We start from the raw sequence: 16,582 nt of genomic DNA, 5'->3' as shown, positions 1-16,582 counted from the left end.
TTGTGTATTTGTCCATTGGCTGAAAAGAGAGTAAAACTTATTTATAAATTATTATTATTATTATTATTATTATTATTATACTACATTCAATTTACATAGCGCTTTTCTAAATACTCAAAGTCGCTTATATATAAATAATAATAATAATAATAATAATTATTATTATTATTATTATTATTATTATTATTGTTGTTGTTGTTGCTGCTGTTTGTGTTGTTTAATTCCTCTTGGTGATGGAGTCAGACTGCAGCAGCCGTTCAGCATATTTATTACAGTAAAAAGTGGGCATTTACAGTAAGGTCTTTACTTTTGAATAGCTCTAATAGTTGATGTACAGTATGTCTCTACTGACTGTATTAATTATGTAATACCAGGAACAATGTCAATCTATGCTTTTCCCCCCGTCTGTTGTTTTTAGCTGGGTGGCTTCGACAGCCCCCCCAGGGTGTTCAACAGCCCCTATGCCTCCATGGATTACAACCCCATGTACCGCATGTCTGAGTACAAGGTTAGTATTGGGGTGGGAAAACTGGGAAAAATAACTCTGGAAAAATGAATGAAAAAACAACAACTTTATTTTGCATTGACAAACAAACAAAAAACATCAGATATAAAGGTGTAAACAAGCGTATTAACTTTATAATCATCCTGTGTGTGCAGCACCTATATACAGTACCTGCTATCTCAATTCATCAAGTCAGTCACTCCAATATGGTTCTCCTGTTTTTACTGTTAAAGCCCCCTCCAGTTTTGTCATTTTTAACATGTTTCATATTTTTCTGAGCCATGACCTGACAATGTTGATTAGCCACACTGTTCGCTAAATACTTTTGGACAAATAACTTCAATTTTGTGTTCATGTTCAAAAATGTAAGTTAGTTACTAAAATGGGATGATTGCGTATGACTATTAGTGGAACTATAGTTAGATGTATGTATGACAATTCGATTGTGACTCAGGACAAGCTAGCATGTCAACTAGCTAGCTAGCTGTTAATAAGCCTGCTGCCTGCTGCTGTACTACTACTAAGCTACATCAAAACGTCACTGGCGTGACTGAAACACTAGCTGGTTAGCAAGTACGAGTCACGCTGACTTCTATAGAGACAGTTCGCATGTCTGGGAACGCCCACAAAATGTTAACCGGCTGGCGCGCGAGTGGGGTAAAACCGCCGATATATCTCATGGGCTGACTCACCAAAAGACGGTGCTGCGGCTCTAAACTACATGTTTGGGGGTTCTAGAGCAGAACACAAGACGTCTGCTCAGATGTGCGTTTACTGCGGTGGTTAAATCCCCGATCGTGTCTGCCTGGGCTGGGCTATCAGCTAAATTCTAACTTTGCTGAATGGATAGAACGGGGGAATTTACCCCACCCTGACCCCGCCCCCAGGCTAACCCAGTGGGCGTTCCTAGAGCCTGTATGGGCGTTCCCAAACATGCAGACTGTCTATGGTGACATCCGTTTTGAAATCATTACATTACATTCCATCATTTAGCAGAGGCTTTTATCCAAAGCAGCTTAAACCCGTGACACACCAAGGCGACTGACGTATTTTGCGCTGTGTCCCGCATCGTTGGCTCTAGTCTGCTTTGACGCCGGCTTGTCGGCGCCTTTTCTGGCCGGGTTGTTTGTGAGATAAATCACTCTGATTGGCTGGTCAGGCTAGAGAAATCACTCTGATTGGCTGGTCAGGTGTAGCGAAGCAGGAGAGAGGGCACACAAAACGCTCCGCTCATTTTCCATCTTTATCTCATCGGATAATTCCAATACACGCATATTTTCACGACGACGTGCCTTTGGGAAAGTCCCTCGAGCCTCTCGCTGCATGATGTCACCTGCATGATGTCACCTGCATGATGTCACCCGTTTAGTGCGGTTTCTCCTTATTGGTCCACCTCTTCCTTTCAGCAAAAGACCAGACAAGAGCTGACATCCGCCCGTGTCATTTCACACTTTTTATCAGACATCATTATTCTCGATTGGAAGTAGCTGTATTACAAAAGCGTTTAAGTAAGCACCATGGTAGGCAAAGCGTTTAAGTAAAAGCACCATGGTAGGCAAAGCGTTTAAGTAAGCACCATGGTAGGCAAAGCGTTTAAGTAAGCACCATGGTAGGCAAACGCTGCTTTCTACTGTATTTAATGTTTGGTGAATCAGATCTCATGCAGGCGCAGGACGTACTTGCTAGCTGCCCGCTGGCTGTCATGTGTTCAAATGCAACTTCTTTGGCCCCGACACAGTGAGGTGACATCAGCATCTAGTTGCCATTGTCCTTTTACGTGTTTTCGGTGTGTCAGGGCCTTTATAATATTATAATATATTTATAATAGTACATTTTGTCAACAGTAGTGAAATCAACTGTTGCAACACAGTCTACATCAGGCATGTCCAAAGTCCGGCCCGGGGGCCAATTGCGGCCCGCGGAACGATTTGAAGTGGCCCTCGTCTTGTCTCTCAAAATATACTATTATGTGGCCCTCCACACACTATTGGTTAATCAAGCAAGTTCAATAAGCATTTCTTCCATTCACCTAACGATGACGGCACTATCCTACAGTTTGTAGACAAGCACCAAGTGCAACTAATGTTTTCAGACCGTAAACAAAATCATTCGAGTATTGTATTGTATGTGATTTATTTATTTTTTATTTTTATAACTCGATGCGAGAAGCAGCTGGCCCCCTGGTATTTTCACATGATCTAATCTGGCCCCCATTCAAAAAAGTGTGGACACCCCTGGTCTACATCAACCAAGACCTATTAAAAGGAATATGCAGCACTCATCAATACTTGAAGGAATAAGTAGCATTAATTAGTACCGGTAGTTTAAAAAAAATGAGTATTAGTATTTGTTTTAGAAGGATGGTTAGTTCCAAAAGGGTCCAGGTTTGGAACCTGACCATAGATAGCAGATAGGGAGGAGCAGTCTGGTGTATGCGAGTATCAGTGTCTTGAATATGATGCGTGCCAAGATGGGAAGCCAGTGAAGGTCCCGGAAGAGGGGAGTGACATGAGAGAATTTAGGTTGGTTGAACACCAGACGGGCTGCAGCTGCAGAATGAGCTGTAACTGTCTGATGGCAGAGGGAGTTAGCCCAGCCAGAAGAATGTAGTCCAGGCGGGAGATGACAAGTGCCTGGACCAGGGGTTGTGTTGCTTCCCTTGTGAGAAACGGTGGGATTTTGCAGATGTTCTACAGGGAGAACCTACAGGAGCTGGTAGTCGCTGCGATGTAGGCAGAGCTGGACACCTGGTTGTCCAGGATCACCCGGAGGTTCTTGGCTGTTGTAGAGGGTAGAGCTCTGTCTTACCAAGATTGAGCTTGAGGTGGTGGGCAGACATCCAGGCACTGTGTCTTTGCCCAGTTGATGATAAATCTGCAAGCTAATGCAGCTATCCAGCTGCGGGGGAACGTCTGGGAGTACTCTTTCCAGAGGGTGTAGCTTACACAAATTAGCGTAGCACAGATGACGTGCTACTATCAACCAGTGCCCACAGACATTATCCATTAAACAGGCGTTAAAATTGCTGTTCAAGTATTTGATATTATTTTGACTTAAAAAGTGTTGGCTTTTAATTCTCCACTTGGACAAACTGTAAAATTGTGGCAGATTTTTTTTTTTTTTTTTTTTTTACCCTTTTTAGTGTTACCGTACCTAGTTTGGGGTTGAGTGGCTTGCTCAGCCGAGGTGTATCATTCATCACATTCCAGGTTGAACATGAGAATCATCACTTTTAGGTATTCAGATGACACATTCATATTACAGATTACAGTATTCAGGTTACACATTCAGATTACAGTATTCAGAGGACACATTCAGATTACAGATTACAGTATTCAGAGGACACATTCAGATTACAGATTACAGTATTGAGATGACACATTCAGATTACAGTATTCACATTACACATTCAGATTACAGTATTCAGATTACTTATTCAGATTACAGATTACAGTATTCAGATTACACATGAGGAATTTGATTTAGAGTAAGGTGTCATCGACTGTGTTGCATAGTAGTTGATTTCTCTACTGTGACAAGATGTGATATTTTAAGTCGCTTTGGATAATTGCGAACTGTTAAATGACGTAATGTACTGTAAATGTACTGTAATGTAAGTATGCAGCGTAGTGGACACATCGATACTTAGAAGACCAAAATATAAAAGATGAAATTACAAAAAAACAAATCATAAAGTGCAGTCCAATATGTCGACTAATTAGAAGGTTCTGAGTGATCAATAGGAATTTACAATCCAAAAGGTGCACGATGTAAGTTAAAGAGAATAAAGTAAATGAATAGAGTCAAATAGTTGGGATTCAATCCTGCAATCACAAGGCTTGCTCCTCTAACATCATGTCCCTGTCTCCCCATTTGTTTCACAATTTATTAGAAAGATAAATTGATTGGTTGATTGATTGATTGATTGATTGATTGGTTGGTTGGTTGGTTGGTTGGTTGATTGATTGTCCTGTCTCCATGCAGGTCCAGGGGGGCTTGTCTCCGGCCACCTCAGAGTTGAACCTGTTCAACTACAACAGTCGCAGCACCAGTCCGGTGCCCACCCCCACCCTCACCTCCCCCCGCATCCGCCTGCCCACCTACGACAGCCTGAGCAGGAGTAGGGCCAACATCACCAACAGCACTGTAGGTTCACTGACAACACACACAACTCACACTCAACCTTCACTTCCATACAAACCAGAGAGACAGACACAACTCACACTCAACCTTCACTTCCATACAAACCAGAGAGACAGACAACACTCACAACTCACAACTCAGTAGGGTTTCAGGTGAGATAACACACCCTCTGTGCTGTCATATCAGAACGATAGATACACCGATTTGAATACGATACGATGACCAATATTAACCTTGCTGTTTTGACTTTATTTTTTGACATCATTTGCAGATGTCGATATGATCTGCATAAAAACAAGTTGTGTCAAATTGTGTCCGTACTGAAAAACACATGTACGGTACTGTAAACACTGTGAATTTGAGAAAGTGATGTCTTTCTTTAATTCCAAATCATTTGGAAATCATACATTTACCAAATTTTTTCCTCTGAATATTCAGATTTTGGCCGATACCGATAACCGATGTTAACATTGCTGTTATTTTGCTCATCGGACCGATGCCGATGATAAATAAAAAAAATGACTTAACATCGGCCGACACGGCTATGATTGCTGATATATTGTGCATTCCTCATTAGAATAGATGTGTTTTATTGGCTCTTGCCGTCTGTGTTCCTGGGTCTTGATCAGACTTTTTCTTGCTACAGGTGATTCCCAACCACATGAGCCTGCGCTCAGCAACCCTGCCCAATAAGAGAGACTACATCGAGGAGCTGACCAAACAAATGGATGCCTGCCAGAAGGTAGGGCTCATACAAGCTATGTCGGGGTTCCAACACATAGTTGCACTGCAGGTGTAAAGCTTGAATTATGCTCACCCTGCCGCGAAGGGCGCGTGGGTGGAGCGCGGGCCGGGCGCGTCAAATGACATAAATTTGTTGGGCGTGGTTATTCGCCAGCTCCGTCGGGGCGCTCGCCTTGTGCATGATTTTTTTTCTAACAGCGCGAGCAATGCACGGCTTCTCTCCAAACATGGCCGCAAGCCACTGAGCCTTGAACACTGAGCTGTGTTTTCGCCACATTTCTTGACCCATGTGGTAGGCTATAAACTTTGATTTGCAACTGTTCGTTTTTAGTCATTTCACCAAGTAAATAGTCTCTTAAAACAGACTGTTTCATCTACATCCGGCGAATGCAGCTACAGGTATACACAGTCTGTACGTTACACCCCCAGAACATGCACAAGGAAGTTGGGGAAAAAACCTTCAGACAGGAAAGAAGTTCGACGGAATCCGACCAATCACGACACGTGTGTCCACGAAAAATGCGGCATATTGGATTCTGATTGGACTAATGAGCGGAAAACCCGCCTTTCAACTTCCCATTCCGGTTGGTGCATGATTCTCCCCCACGAAGTACAGACGGTATGGCAGAAGCATTTGAAAATTGCGGAAGCCAACTCGTCTGTTCTAAGAGACTACCAAGTAAATGTGTTGTGTTGAGAGCATTATTGAGAGAGATAAAAAGCATCACAGAGTAGGCAATCAGGGCTGAGAAGTAAAACGGCTATTCAGTAAAAACAAGTTTGGTGATTCCTTTATGTGCTGATGTGCGGTCGTTTGAGAGTGAAAGCGCACTCAGTACTGCACATAATAGCGTTTCATTGCGACTTTTCCACGGGCTGTTTACCATTGTACAATACATGCTGATCACTTTCTGAGTATAATGGCATAAACCCCAGCGCGGGGTCTGCACGGAGACTCGCGGGGCCCCACCCCCAACGAGCTTGGTCGAGTATAATTCAACCTTAATGGTTCAATATAATGAGTGTACCCAGAAAAGGAAACACAAGGAGGACCCAGTAAAACAGATGACTTAGTCAGATTTAAATAGATAAGTCAGGAAGTTGGGTTCAGATTAAGAATAGGTCATGGTATTTAGTTGTTGGGCATTTGAACCCATGAATCTGTAGCCTACTGTAGGTACAAAACACCTACCTCGTCTCAAAACCAGACTAGATAGAGAAACTGACTGAAACCTACCTCGTCTCAAAACAAGACTAGATAGAGAAACTGACTGGTTGCAGTAACACTGAGAGACTGGGATTTGAACCCATATTGTTGTTTGTAGTTATGTGCTTTGGACTCAATAAGAGCCAGTCGAGTCAAGCAAATAGCTTAACTCACAAGCGTGTCAGGCTTTTAGTGATATGTAGTTTGACTTCTACACTGACCTGACTGACTGTGTGTGTGTGTGTGTGTGTGTGTGTGTGTGTGTGTGTGTGTGTGCGTGTCCTCCCCAGCGCAACCAGTTCCTAGAGGCGGAGAGTGTGGAGATGGAGAAGGAGAGAAACCAAATCAGGTTAGACATGTTTGTTTGTTTGTTTGTTTGTTTTTCTTTTCTTTTCTTTCTTTCTTTCTTTCTTTCTTTCTTTCTTTCTTTCTTTCTTTCTTTCTTTCTTTCTTTCTTTCTTTCTTTCTTTCTGTTTTGTGCTTTTTAATACTTTTCTTCTCTCTTGCTATGCCTTTTTTTGTTCCTCTATCAGTGGTTCTCAACTAGTGACCCAAAAGTGGATGCATGAGAAAAAGAAAAACACAGTTCTTCTACTCCTTGAGGATGCGGGCGTCGTTTCTAAAGCCAGAGTGAAGATACTGGTATCATCTGAAACTAGAAGACCTAAAGCATCCATTGGTATCAAACATTATGCTAAATTTTGCTGAGGGAAAAACTGCGATGGCCATTTTCAAAGGGGTTCCTTAACCTCTCAGCTCAAGATATCTGAATGAGAATGGGTTTCATGGGTACTCACCAGTCCCCTTCACAAAGATACCCATCCACGTTATACTAATCCCATGCCGTTTTTAGCAACCCTGTGTCATTGTTGTTGAGTGTTGAAGCTTGACGTTACCCTGCGATGTTGAACCAGGTTTGAAATGCGTGGCCTGCTGGTGAACAACGAGGACCTCCTGAGGACCAACACCCAGCTGACCAATGAGATGAAGAGGATGCGAGACAGGATGTTGGAGACGGAGAGAGAAACCCAGAGCATGACGGAGAGATACAGACAGATGGAGGTACAGAGGGAGGGGTACACAGCAGAGATGGGGACTTGGACTTGCAACAAGTCGCACACACAGTGACTTGAGAGACTCGTCCTCAAAAGACAGGACACTCGACTTGGACTTGTCTCCTAATAATAATGCCAATGCATCAATGCTGATACTGTATAATAGATAAGAAAATGAGCAGAATTTTTTAATTTAACCTTCAGGTCAAAACGGCTATACAGTAGCCTATAAATAACATAAGGCATAATTTTTGAAAATAATTTTTTGAAAAGTAAAGTAGACTCCTTTATAGCCTATTATATTAACTACAAATAATCAAATATACACTCACGTGGATATGGCGTGGGGCAACACCTAAACAATGAATTTCCTACAGCTTTAGGCCTATACTGTACATATATCAGATAAAATAAAATAGAATAAACACTCTCTGAAAATAAGCAAAAAAAAAAAAAACATAACTTATTGCCGACTGGCTCATGGCATTTTAATTGGAAGTGAAAATGCGCGTGAAATATGAATAGACGTTCATTTCAAACTCCTCTCTTCAATTCAAAATGGATTTAATTCCTTTAAATTACCATAATCTCAAGTTTGATAATTCACAGATGATTGCCTTTAAGTATTTTATTTGACAGAGCCACATGGTCGCAGGAGAGAGAGACACACTATAGGGCTATAGGCTATAGGCCTATATAATGGCATAATCAAGGCACAACATCTAATTAAAACTCATTTAAAATGAACGAAACAACCATAACCTGTTGCTTGCTGCCTCGCAGCAGTGAAGTGTGGAGCTGCCTGCCGACTCAAATCCAAGTGTCTCTCCAACTTCCAATGTGCAAACCAGCAGTTAAAACTAGGGCATTCACGACTAGTGAATTTTACTAGTCGACTAGTCGTCCCTAAAGGTAGTCGAGTAGTCGACTAGTCGTTAAAAAAAAATAAAAATAAAAAAATAATAATAATATTAATACCGGTAATAATCTTTAAAGCAGCTACGAGCAATTTTCGTTTGTTATTAAACAGTATAATTACAATATTGATGCATCACATTTTACCTATAATAGTAGCTGAGACCAAAGCCGTGTGAATCGGAGATTGCCATCTTAAGTCTGTCTGTCTAAACTCGCATCAACAGGTGGCTCTCTCTCTCTCTCTCCTTACCGCCGGACCGGCTAAACCCGGAAGTGAAACCCGGAAGTGAAACGCAGCTGCCTGCATTCCCCCGTTTGCGCTGCCTAGCAACATACCATAAACAAGTAGAACGCCATGCATACTCTCGCGAACATCTCTCGTTATATTCTAACAGGTTTTTTGGAAGTTATTTTGTGGTTATGGCCGAAGTGGCTGCTGCAAACCGTTTCATTTCACTTCCTGATCTGCCCTGGCCACAGACAGACTAACACTGGCCGATTCACTCGGGGTTCAAGCGAGACTACTCTGCGTTGGTCTCGTCTACTATTAGAGGTAAGATGTGATGCATTGATATTAAATTTAGACTGTTTAATAACAATCGAAAATCTTGCTCGTAGCTGCTTTAAGAAAGAACATGAGGTATTTACATGACATACATGGACTATCATATCCCATATCCCCCACAAAGAACATCAAAACACAACAAAACTGCATAAGATACACAATAATCCAAGAACAAACAAGATTATTGGACAAACAACCAAACAAAAACAATGCATTCAGCTCCTATCCTGATAAGCCTAATGACACTGGGGTAAAAAGTTCTTAAAGTCAAACTCTGTATGTGTTTGCCATATTTTGGGGATGTCTAAGAATCTGCCTTTGCTCTTGTAGTAAATGTTATCCAACGTATGGTAGCTTGAGAGTTCATTCCACCAGTGAACTGCAGCTGGGGGATTGGATGCTTTCCAATTTAAAGCTATGCATTTCCTAGCTGCCAACAGGGCAAGATCTATGTATTTACTTTGAATGCATTGTTTTTGTTTGGTTGTTTGTCCAATAGTCTTCTTTGTTCTTGGATTATTGTGTATCTTATGCAGTTTTCTTGTTTTGTTTTGTGTTTTGATGTTCTTTGTGGGGGATATGGGATATGGGATATGATAGTCCATGTATGTCGTGTAATTACCTCATGTTCTTTCTTAACACATTGACTGCCAGCCGTTTTTTTCTTGCTGTAGATAGCTTCTGCCAGGTTTTTTTTTGAGGATTCTAGGCTCATTTTACAAGAGCCGAGGTTTCTCTTCTGTTACGACTTCGTGAACACCAATCATCTAAAAAGAACTAATAGAATGTGTGCTTTCTCTGTCTAAAAGAGTTAGTTTGTAGAGTTAGTAGTTATGTAAGCATTAGCAATTGAATACAGCATGGTTTCAGCATCAGAAAAAATATTTAGAGATAAACGGCTTTTTGTGAAATTCGATAGAAGTCACTTTAACCATTCATTTTTGGCATCAGTAAGACCTACACAATAGTTTTGAACAGTAATTTCCTCCATAACAGCAGTAAACTTCCCTCTGCTCAACTCCTCCCTCCTGTGGGCGTTCTTTTTGGGTGCAGCGCCCTGTCACAAGCACTTTCCTACCTTTGCAAATGCACTTTCTCATACTCTCGACCTCTCAAATAAATTTCTGAATAGAAATTAAATTACTCTAAATTATAGCGAAAAAGAAACAAAAAAGAATGGGTTGAAAATCCCATTCTAAAAGCCTTTTAGAATGGGATTTGTTTCCAATTTGGTGTCGGACTAGGGGGCAGTCCCCGCTTGTCACCATTGCTTTGCTGCTGCTGTGCGGGTGTGTGCCTGTCTGTGCGGCCGCTCTTTGAGGAAGTCTGGTTGGACTCGCTCGCGTCTTGGAGTTTTGGTTGACGGCTTTGATGAAGCTTTTGCGATTCTGGTCATATTATGCTGCGTGTTTCAAAGTGTGTCCCACCCGCAATCCACTATGCAAATCTGCAATCCCGCACCGCCAGCAATCAGCGCGAAAATGAAAGCGCCTTCGCCAATCCACCTTCATGAGAATGGCTTCAGTCACACTGCTTTTTGCTTGCCTTCCTCCTTCCTTGTCGCCACTTAGTGGGTCGGTGGAATGGGTTGTACACGTTGTACACGTCCAATACCTATATAAGAGATGTAAAAGGCTTAGATGCACAACCTACCGTCAAAAAAAAAAAATCTGTTTTTTTTTGACGAGTACACTCGTCGCTGGCAGTTAACAGCTGGATTGTGTTTGACGAGTACACTCGTCGCTGGCAGTTAAGGTGTTAAAGATTAAAAAAAAAAAAAAAAAAAAACGACTAGTCGACTACTAAGCACAGTGTCGACTAGTGGTTTTACTAGTCGTGAATGCCCTAGTTAAAACCCATGCTGCGTAATATGAACAGACATCAATAACTGCTCTGCTATCTTCAATTCTTAATGGATTTATTTCATTTAAATTGCCCTGTAGTGTGGAGCCTAATCTCCGGATTGCGGTCGTTAAATTCGGCTGTGTCAACCATGCTTATATAACCAGTAGATCAAAGGCGACGATGTGCACTGCGTGCCAAGCGCATCGCTTGTTGAGATGAGTATATGACCATTTTGCCAACAATCCTTTCTCAGAGGAATATACTGTTAATATATCAATGGAAGTAAAAAATAAAGTGTCAGAATATTTGGAATAAAATCAAAACAAACACATTTTCATTTTCTAATCAAGTCGTGTGTGTTCCTGCAATGTCAGTCTATATTTGTTGCAGACATCACGGCATTTTTGAAATAACGGACATCTCGTTAACAGGATGGCTACTGTATTTCTCTTAAACGTTAAATAGGCTAAATAAGGCACACAAAAAAACTACCATGTTTATTTAGCAGCCAGCCATATTTACAGTATATGATTGCCAGTAGCCTATTTAAAATTCTTAGTTGAAAGGTTGAATCTCCATCATTTCAGGGGGCAGCCCATATAATCCAGACAACACTTCTATTTCAGAATATGAAAATATCTATATATCCTACTGTATATACATGCAGAGATGGGAAGTAACTAAGTACAAATACTTTGTTACTGTACTTAAGTAGGATTTTCAGGTATCTGTACTTTACAGAGTATTTATTTTTCTGACAACTTTTTACTTTTACTCCCTACATTTTAACAGAAATATCTGTACTTTCTACTCCTTACATTTTCAAAACAGGCTAGTTACTTTAGTTATAATGCATGACAAAGTCATGTCTCTCTCTCTCTTGTCGCACATCCTGGGGTCTAAATAAGGCATGACCGATGATGTCACAAATAAATCACGGATGATGTCACAGATGATGTCATCAGTGATGTCACTCGAGCAATTGCATCAGTGATGTCGAGCAATGTCATAAGTGAGTGAAATCATCAGTGAGTGCAGTGATGTCACTTGAGCAATTGTGATGTCATCAGTGAGTGATGTCTTCAGTGATGCGTGTCATTCGAGCAATTGTGATGTCATCAGTGGGTGATGTCATCAGTCATTATTATAATGTCATCATGTAATATTCATAACAAAATGTTAGTTCCGTGGTACATAGAATGCTGGAATTTCCTATTGAAGTATTATTATTTTGCTGTTCCTTTACCTCAGTGGAAGTACTTACTGGTGTAAAACAATACTTTTAAGTAAAAACCACCTCATTTAAAATGGAAAGTTGAATGTTGTGTTGTGATTTTAAAAATTAGATTTAAATCATCATCATCATGATCATCTTCATCATTCCCGGGCTCTGTCTGTCCCACTGTGACATCATCCGTGATGTCATAAATCCCACTGTGACATCGTCAGTGATGTCATAAATACCTGATCCCACTGTGACATTATCAGTGATGTCATAAATCCCACTGGTGACATCATCAGTGATGTCATAAATCAGACATCATCAGTGCTGGTCTCATTGGCAACACAGCAGCCGAGTTGCGGGCAAGGCCGCGCAGCGGCCGAGCTGCGAATGCGAGCTGCAGGGCTAGCTTGGCGAGCTGCAGGGGCAGCTCAGCGAGCTGCAGGTTGCGGCCGAGCCTAGGAAGATTCCTAGTCAATTAAAATTGCCTAAGTGTGTGGGCTGTGTCTGTTTGTGACATTATCAGTGATGTCATAAATCAAGGACTGTGATGTCATCAGTGATGTCACTGGAGCAATTGTGATGTAATCAGTGATGTCATAAATCCTTCCTGGCTGAGGCTATATAAGCATACAGACACAGCATACAAGTCAGTCTGGTACAGTGACAGATCTGAAGGAATGGCTTTTCGAGCAAGGCATGGCGACAGGCGGTTCCACGATGCCGCCTATGCAGGAGACCTGGACAAACTGAGGAGCCTGTTCTGCTGCTTCGGGCAGATCAATGAGCAGGTTTTTTATGGGTGTTGGTGGACGCCTCTGGGGCTCGCAGCCATGCAGGGTCATGCTGCTTGTGTAGCTTACTTGATCGCCCAGGGAGCACAGGTAGACCTAGCTGATGAGCATAACTGGACGCCTCTCTCCTATGCTGTGTGCTTCAGTGCCCTGGACTCTGTCCGGATCCTCCTGGATGCCAGGGCCGACCCTAACAGAAGCATACACGGCTATTTCACCCCTCTCTACATCAGTGCTGTACGCAACCACCTGGACTGCTTCCGCCTGCTGCTCCAGGCCGCTGGCGTTCTGACCCGTGACGTGGCTTCTCTCCTGCTGGATGTGGTGCTGCATAACAGGTGCCAGGCGGCTTTCGTCCAGCTACTCCTGGACCACGGCGCCGACCCGGCCCTGGTGAGAGAGCAGGCACAGCTGGAGGAGAGGGCGGATCCCGAGACCCTCAGGGTCTTTCTGGAGGCCAAGAGATGTCCTCCCAGTCTGGCCCACGTGTGTCGGATCCAGATCCGCCAAGCACTGGGGACACATCGCCTGAACCAAGTCCACTCCCTACCACTAACACCAGTGATGAAGGACTTCGTGCTCCACAAAAACTGATTTGAAGTCTGATGACAACTTGACCAGAGATTATATAGCATCAGCATACACCACCTGTAGCCAATCCTACTGCTATAATTGGAGAGCTGTGTGTCTGTGTGTGCTCGATTCAGCTCCAGAGTTCCCACCCTAGAATTGAAAGCGTGCGGAAATTCGGTTTATCTTAAAGGAGAATTCTGTTTTTTTAATGAAAAATAAAATGTATTTGCCATGAAGGCTAAAAATTGTGTATTATTTCAGTTAACAAACTTTGCCATCTTATTTATATTGAAACATATTTTTAAATAAATTGTATAGTACATTTTGCTCTGGTAATCCACTGGAAATCCACCCCTCTGGTGGGATCAAGATAATCCAGTTTTTGGGGATCAAACTGATCCCAATCCTGTGTTGTCACTTTGTACTACCCGTTTTGAAGATCTGATCCAGATTAAAGCTTGGATTTGATTTCCTGATCTGATCGGATATCAAAGTGATCCTAATCCTGTTTTTTGGTTTTGAACTACCCAAAATCCAAATCTGATCCGATCAGATAGGGATTAAAAGTTTTGAACTACTGGGCCCCGGACATTATTTCCAGCTTAAAATATAATTTTTTACTCACCCAGATAACTCGTTTCATTCGGATCCCCACAGAAGATATTCAGCTCCAAGTAGAGTCCACAGGCTATAACAGGCAAAAACGGGGCATGCATAATGCACTCTGTAAACAACATATTTTATTTTACGCAGCGGTTTATTATGGTTGTTATATAATATAGAGAACATGAATTAGCGATGTAACGAACCTCCGTGCTGCCGACAGCCTGCTCTGTTTGCTGTCTGAGTGTCTGTCACATTGATAGCAGCTCCTCACCCTCCCACTCCTTGTGTGATCCATACGTTATTCCAGACCGGCTCAAATAAATACACACAACCATTGAATTCATCGTCCATAATCTCGAGATCAGATATCACAGCCAGCGGTGTCTAGCATGATCTACGCTGCTCTGAGCTCAATCTGTAGATCTGTAGATTGACTGCTCTGAGCTCCAACTCTGTCGTACCAGGCAGATTTCAGAGCCCAGAGCAGTAGATCTGTAGCATGCTAGACACCGCTGGCTGTGATATCTGATCTCGAGATTATGGACGATGAATGGCAGAAGCTGCAAAGTGGAAGAGCCACTCAGCGACTGCGCTCAGTGCCCTGTGATTGACAGCGCAAGTTGGCCAATCAGGAACGCCACTAGCACTGCACTAACAAAACAATAGTGACCGCCTCTTTGCCTGTCCATCTCGAGGAGTAATGTCAATGTTTAAACAGCCATAAAGTGCAGTTATTGCAGAAATAGACTCAATAACAACAATTAAACAAGTATTGAGTATTGCTGCAACAGCGGAGTTTCTTGGCGGAAAATGTGTTTTTGCCGTTCTCCCGAGTGGATTTGGGTTTGACTGGAACCAACGCTGATTGGCTGAAGGAGTTGTCTGTCAAGGCAAGTGTACCCGCCCAACCTCCGCCCACTGCAAAACACTGAGTGAAATCTTGAGGTCAGACGGTCCCGCAGAACGAAATGAAATGTGAGTTCACGTGACCGGCTGGTTTACCAGGCTATAAAAAAACAGAATTCTCCTTTAATATGACATGAGGATCAGTTTGCACAGAAACAGCCGGTAGACATACTTTTTACTTTTATACTTGATTACATTTCAGAGCCTGTACTTTTTTTTTTACTTTTACTTGAGTAAACAAGTTGAATCAGTACTTCTACTTTTACCAGAGTCTTTAGTTAGACAAGTAACTGTACTTGTACTTAAGTAAAGAATGAGTGTACTTTTCCCATCTCTGCATACGTACATGTATAGCCTACAATGGGGAATTCCAAAGGTCTGTGTTTTTCCCATGTCCACACTCCCACTCTACTGCGGATTTGGATGATGACGACAGGCCAGATAGCTGGAGACCAAAGCATACGTTTCATCAAACGTGGACAATAGGTGCAAATGAAGTGCCGACCCATAGAAAACGGGCTAATGTAGACATGGCCTGAGATGCAACTTCTCAAGGGGCTATCGTGTCGACAAATTCTCAAACTTGAGACTTGACCCTAAAAGACTTGAGACTTGGAGATTTGGACTTGCGAAAAAATGACTTGTGAGCATCTCTGATAGACAGATGGACAAATAGATACTTGTCCATGTGTTTTATAAACACGTCCCATTTTGTCTTCTCCTGTGTAGATTGAGCTGAAGGAGGCCCGGGACATGATGGTGGAGGCCAACACTCAGGAGTACGCCTTCAACTTCTTCCAGCAGTCCCTCAAAAACAAGATCCAAGATGCTGAGGTAGGTCGCCTTACACTCAAAGTAATGAAATTAAATTAAACAAACTCAGTAGAATGGATAAACTGTGTGTAAATGGGCAATTTTGACCAGTACATTTGAGATAATAATAATAATAATTGATTGGATTTATATAGCGCCTTTCTAGATACTCAAAGCGCTTCACATATCAGGGGAGGGAGGGGGAGTAGAGGGAACTCAACTCATTCACCACCAATGTGTAGCACCCACCTGGGTGACGTGTAGCACCCACCTGGGTGATGCACGACAGCCAGTTTGCGCCAGATATCAACAATGTTGCCGTGAAAATGACAAAAAAAAATACAATCAGGCTTCCTTGCAAAAAATCAAGAAAGATGGTTGTCTGCTGGAATCTTCTCCTTCCAACTTATGTTTCTGATTATTTACAATTATTATTTACTTACTTACGCACTGACCTTTCAGGAGTGCAACAAATCTGGCCTGGTAGCAACAGCTACTGCTTCTCCCTGCTCTACCTCAACAGCTACTGCTGCTCCCTGCTCTACCTCAACAGCTACTGCTGCTCCCTGCTCTACCTCAACATCAACACTAACTGCTGCTCCCTGCTCTACCTCAACAGCTACTGCTGTTCCCTGCTCTACCTCAACAGCTACTGCTGCTCCCTGCTCTACCTCAACAGCTACTGC

The 16,582-nt window shown here is 42.4% G+C and overlaps 1 protein-coding gene across 1 annotated transcript in view; it reads left to right on the top strand.

Moving 5' to 3' along the window:
* The window catches only part of LOC310777690 (uncharacterized protein), a gene marked incomplete at both ends in the record, with an annotated part of 143,389 nt that overhangs the window by 109,872 nt on the left and 16,935 nt on the right, over positions 1-16,582 (top strand). The window contains 6 exons of the mRNA XM_083638068.1: positions 419-508; positions 4,490-4,651; positions 5,295-5,390; positions 6,890-6,948; positions 7,514-7,661; positions 15,813-15,917. Of these exons, the coding sequence (XP_083494194.1) occupies positions 419-508; positions 4,490-4,651; positions 5,295-5,390; positions 6,890-6,948; positions 7,514-7,661; positions 15,813-15,917 (660 nt within the window). The remainder of the gene's footprint in view (positions 1-418; positions 509-4,489; positions 4,652-5,294; positions 5,391-6,889; positions 6,949-7,513; positions 7,662-15,812; positions 15,918-16,582) is intronic.

This window comes from Poromitra crassiceps, assembly GCF_964638095.1.
Source record: "Poromitra crassiceps genome assembly, chromosome: 6".
Lineage (NCBI taxonomy): Eukaryota > Metazoa > Chordata > Actinopteri > Beryciformes > Melamphaidae > Poromitra > Poromitra crassiceps.
This window is presented reverse-complemented; position numbering and strand designations above follow the sequence as displayed.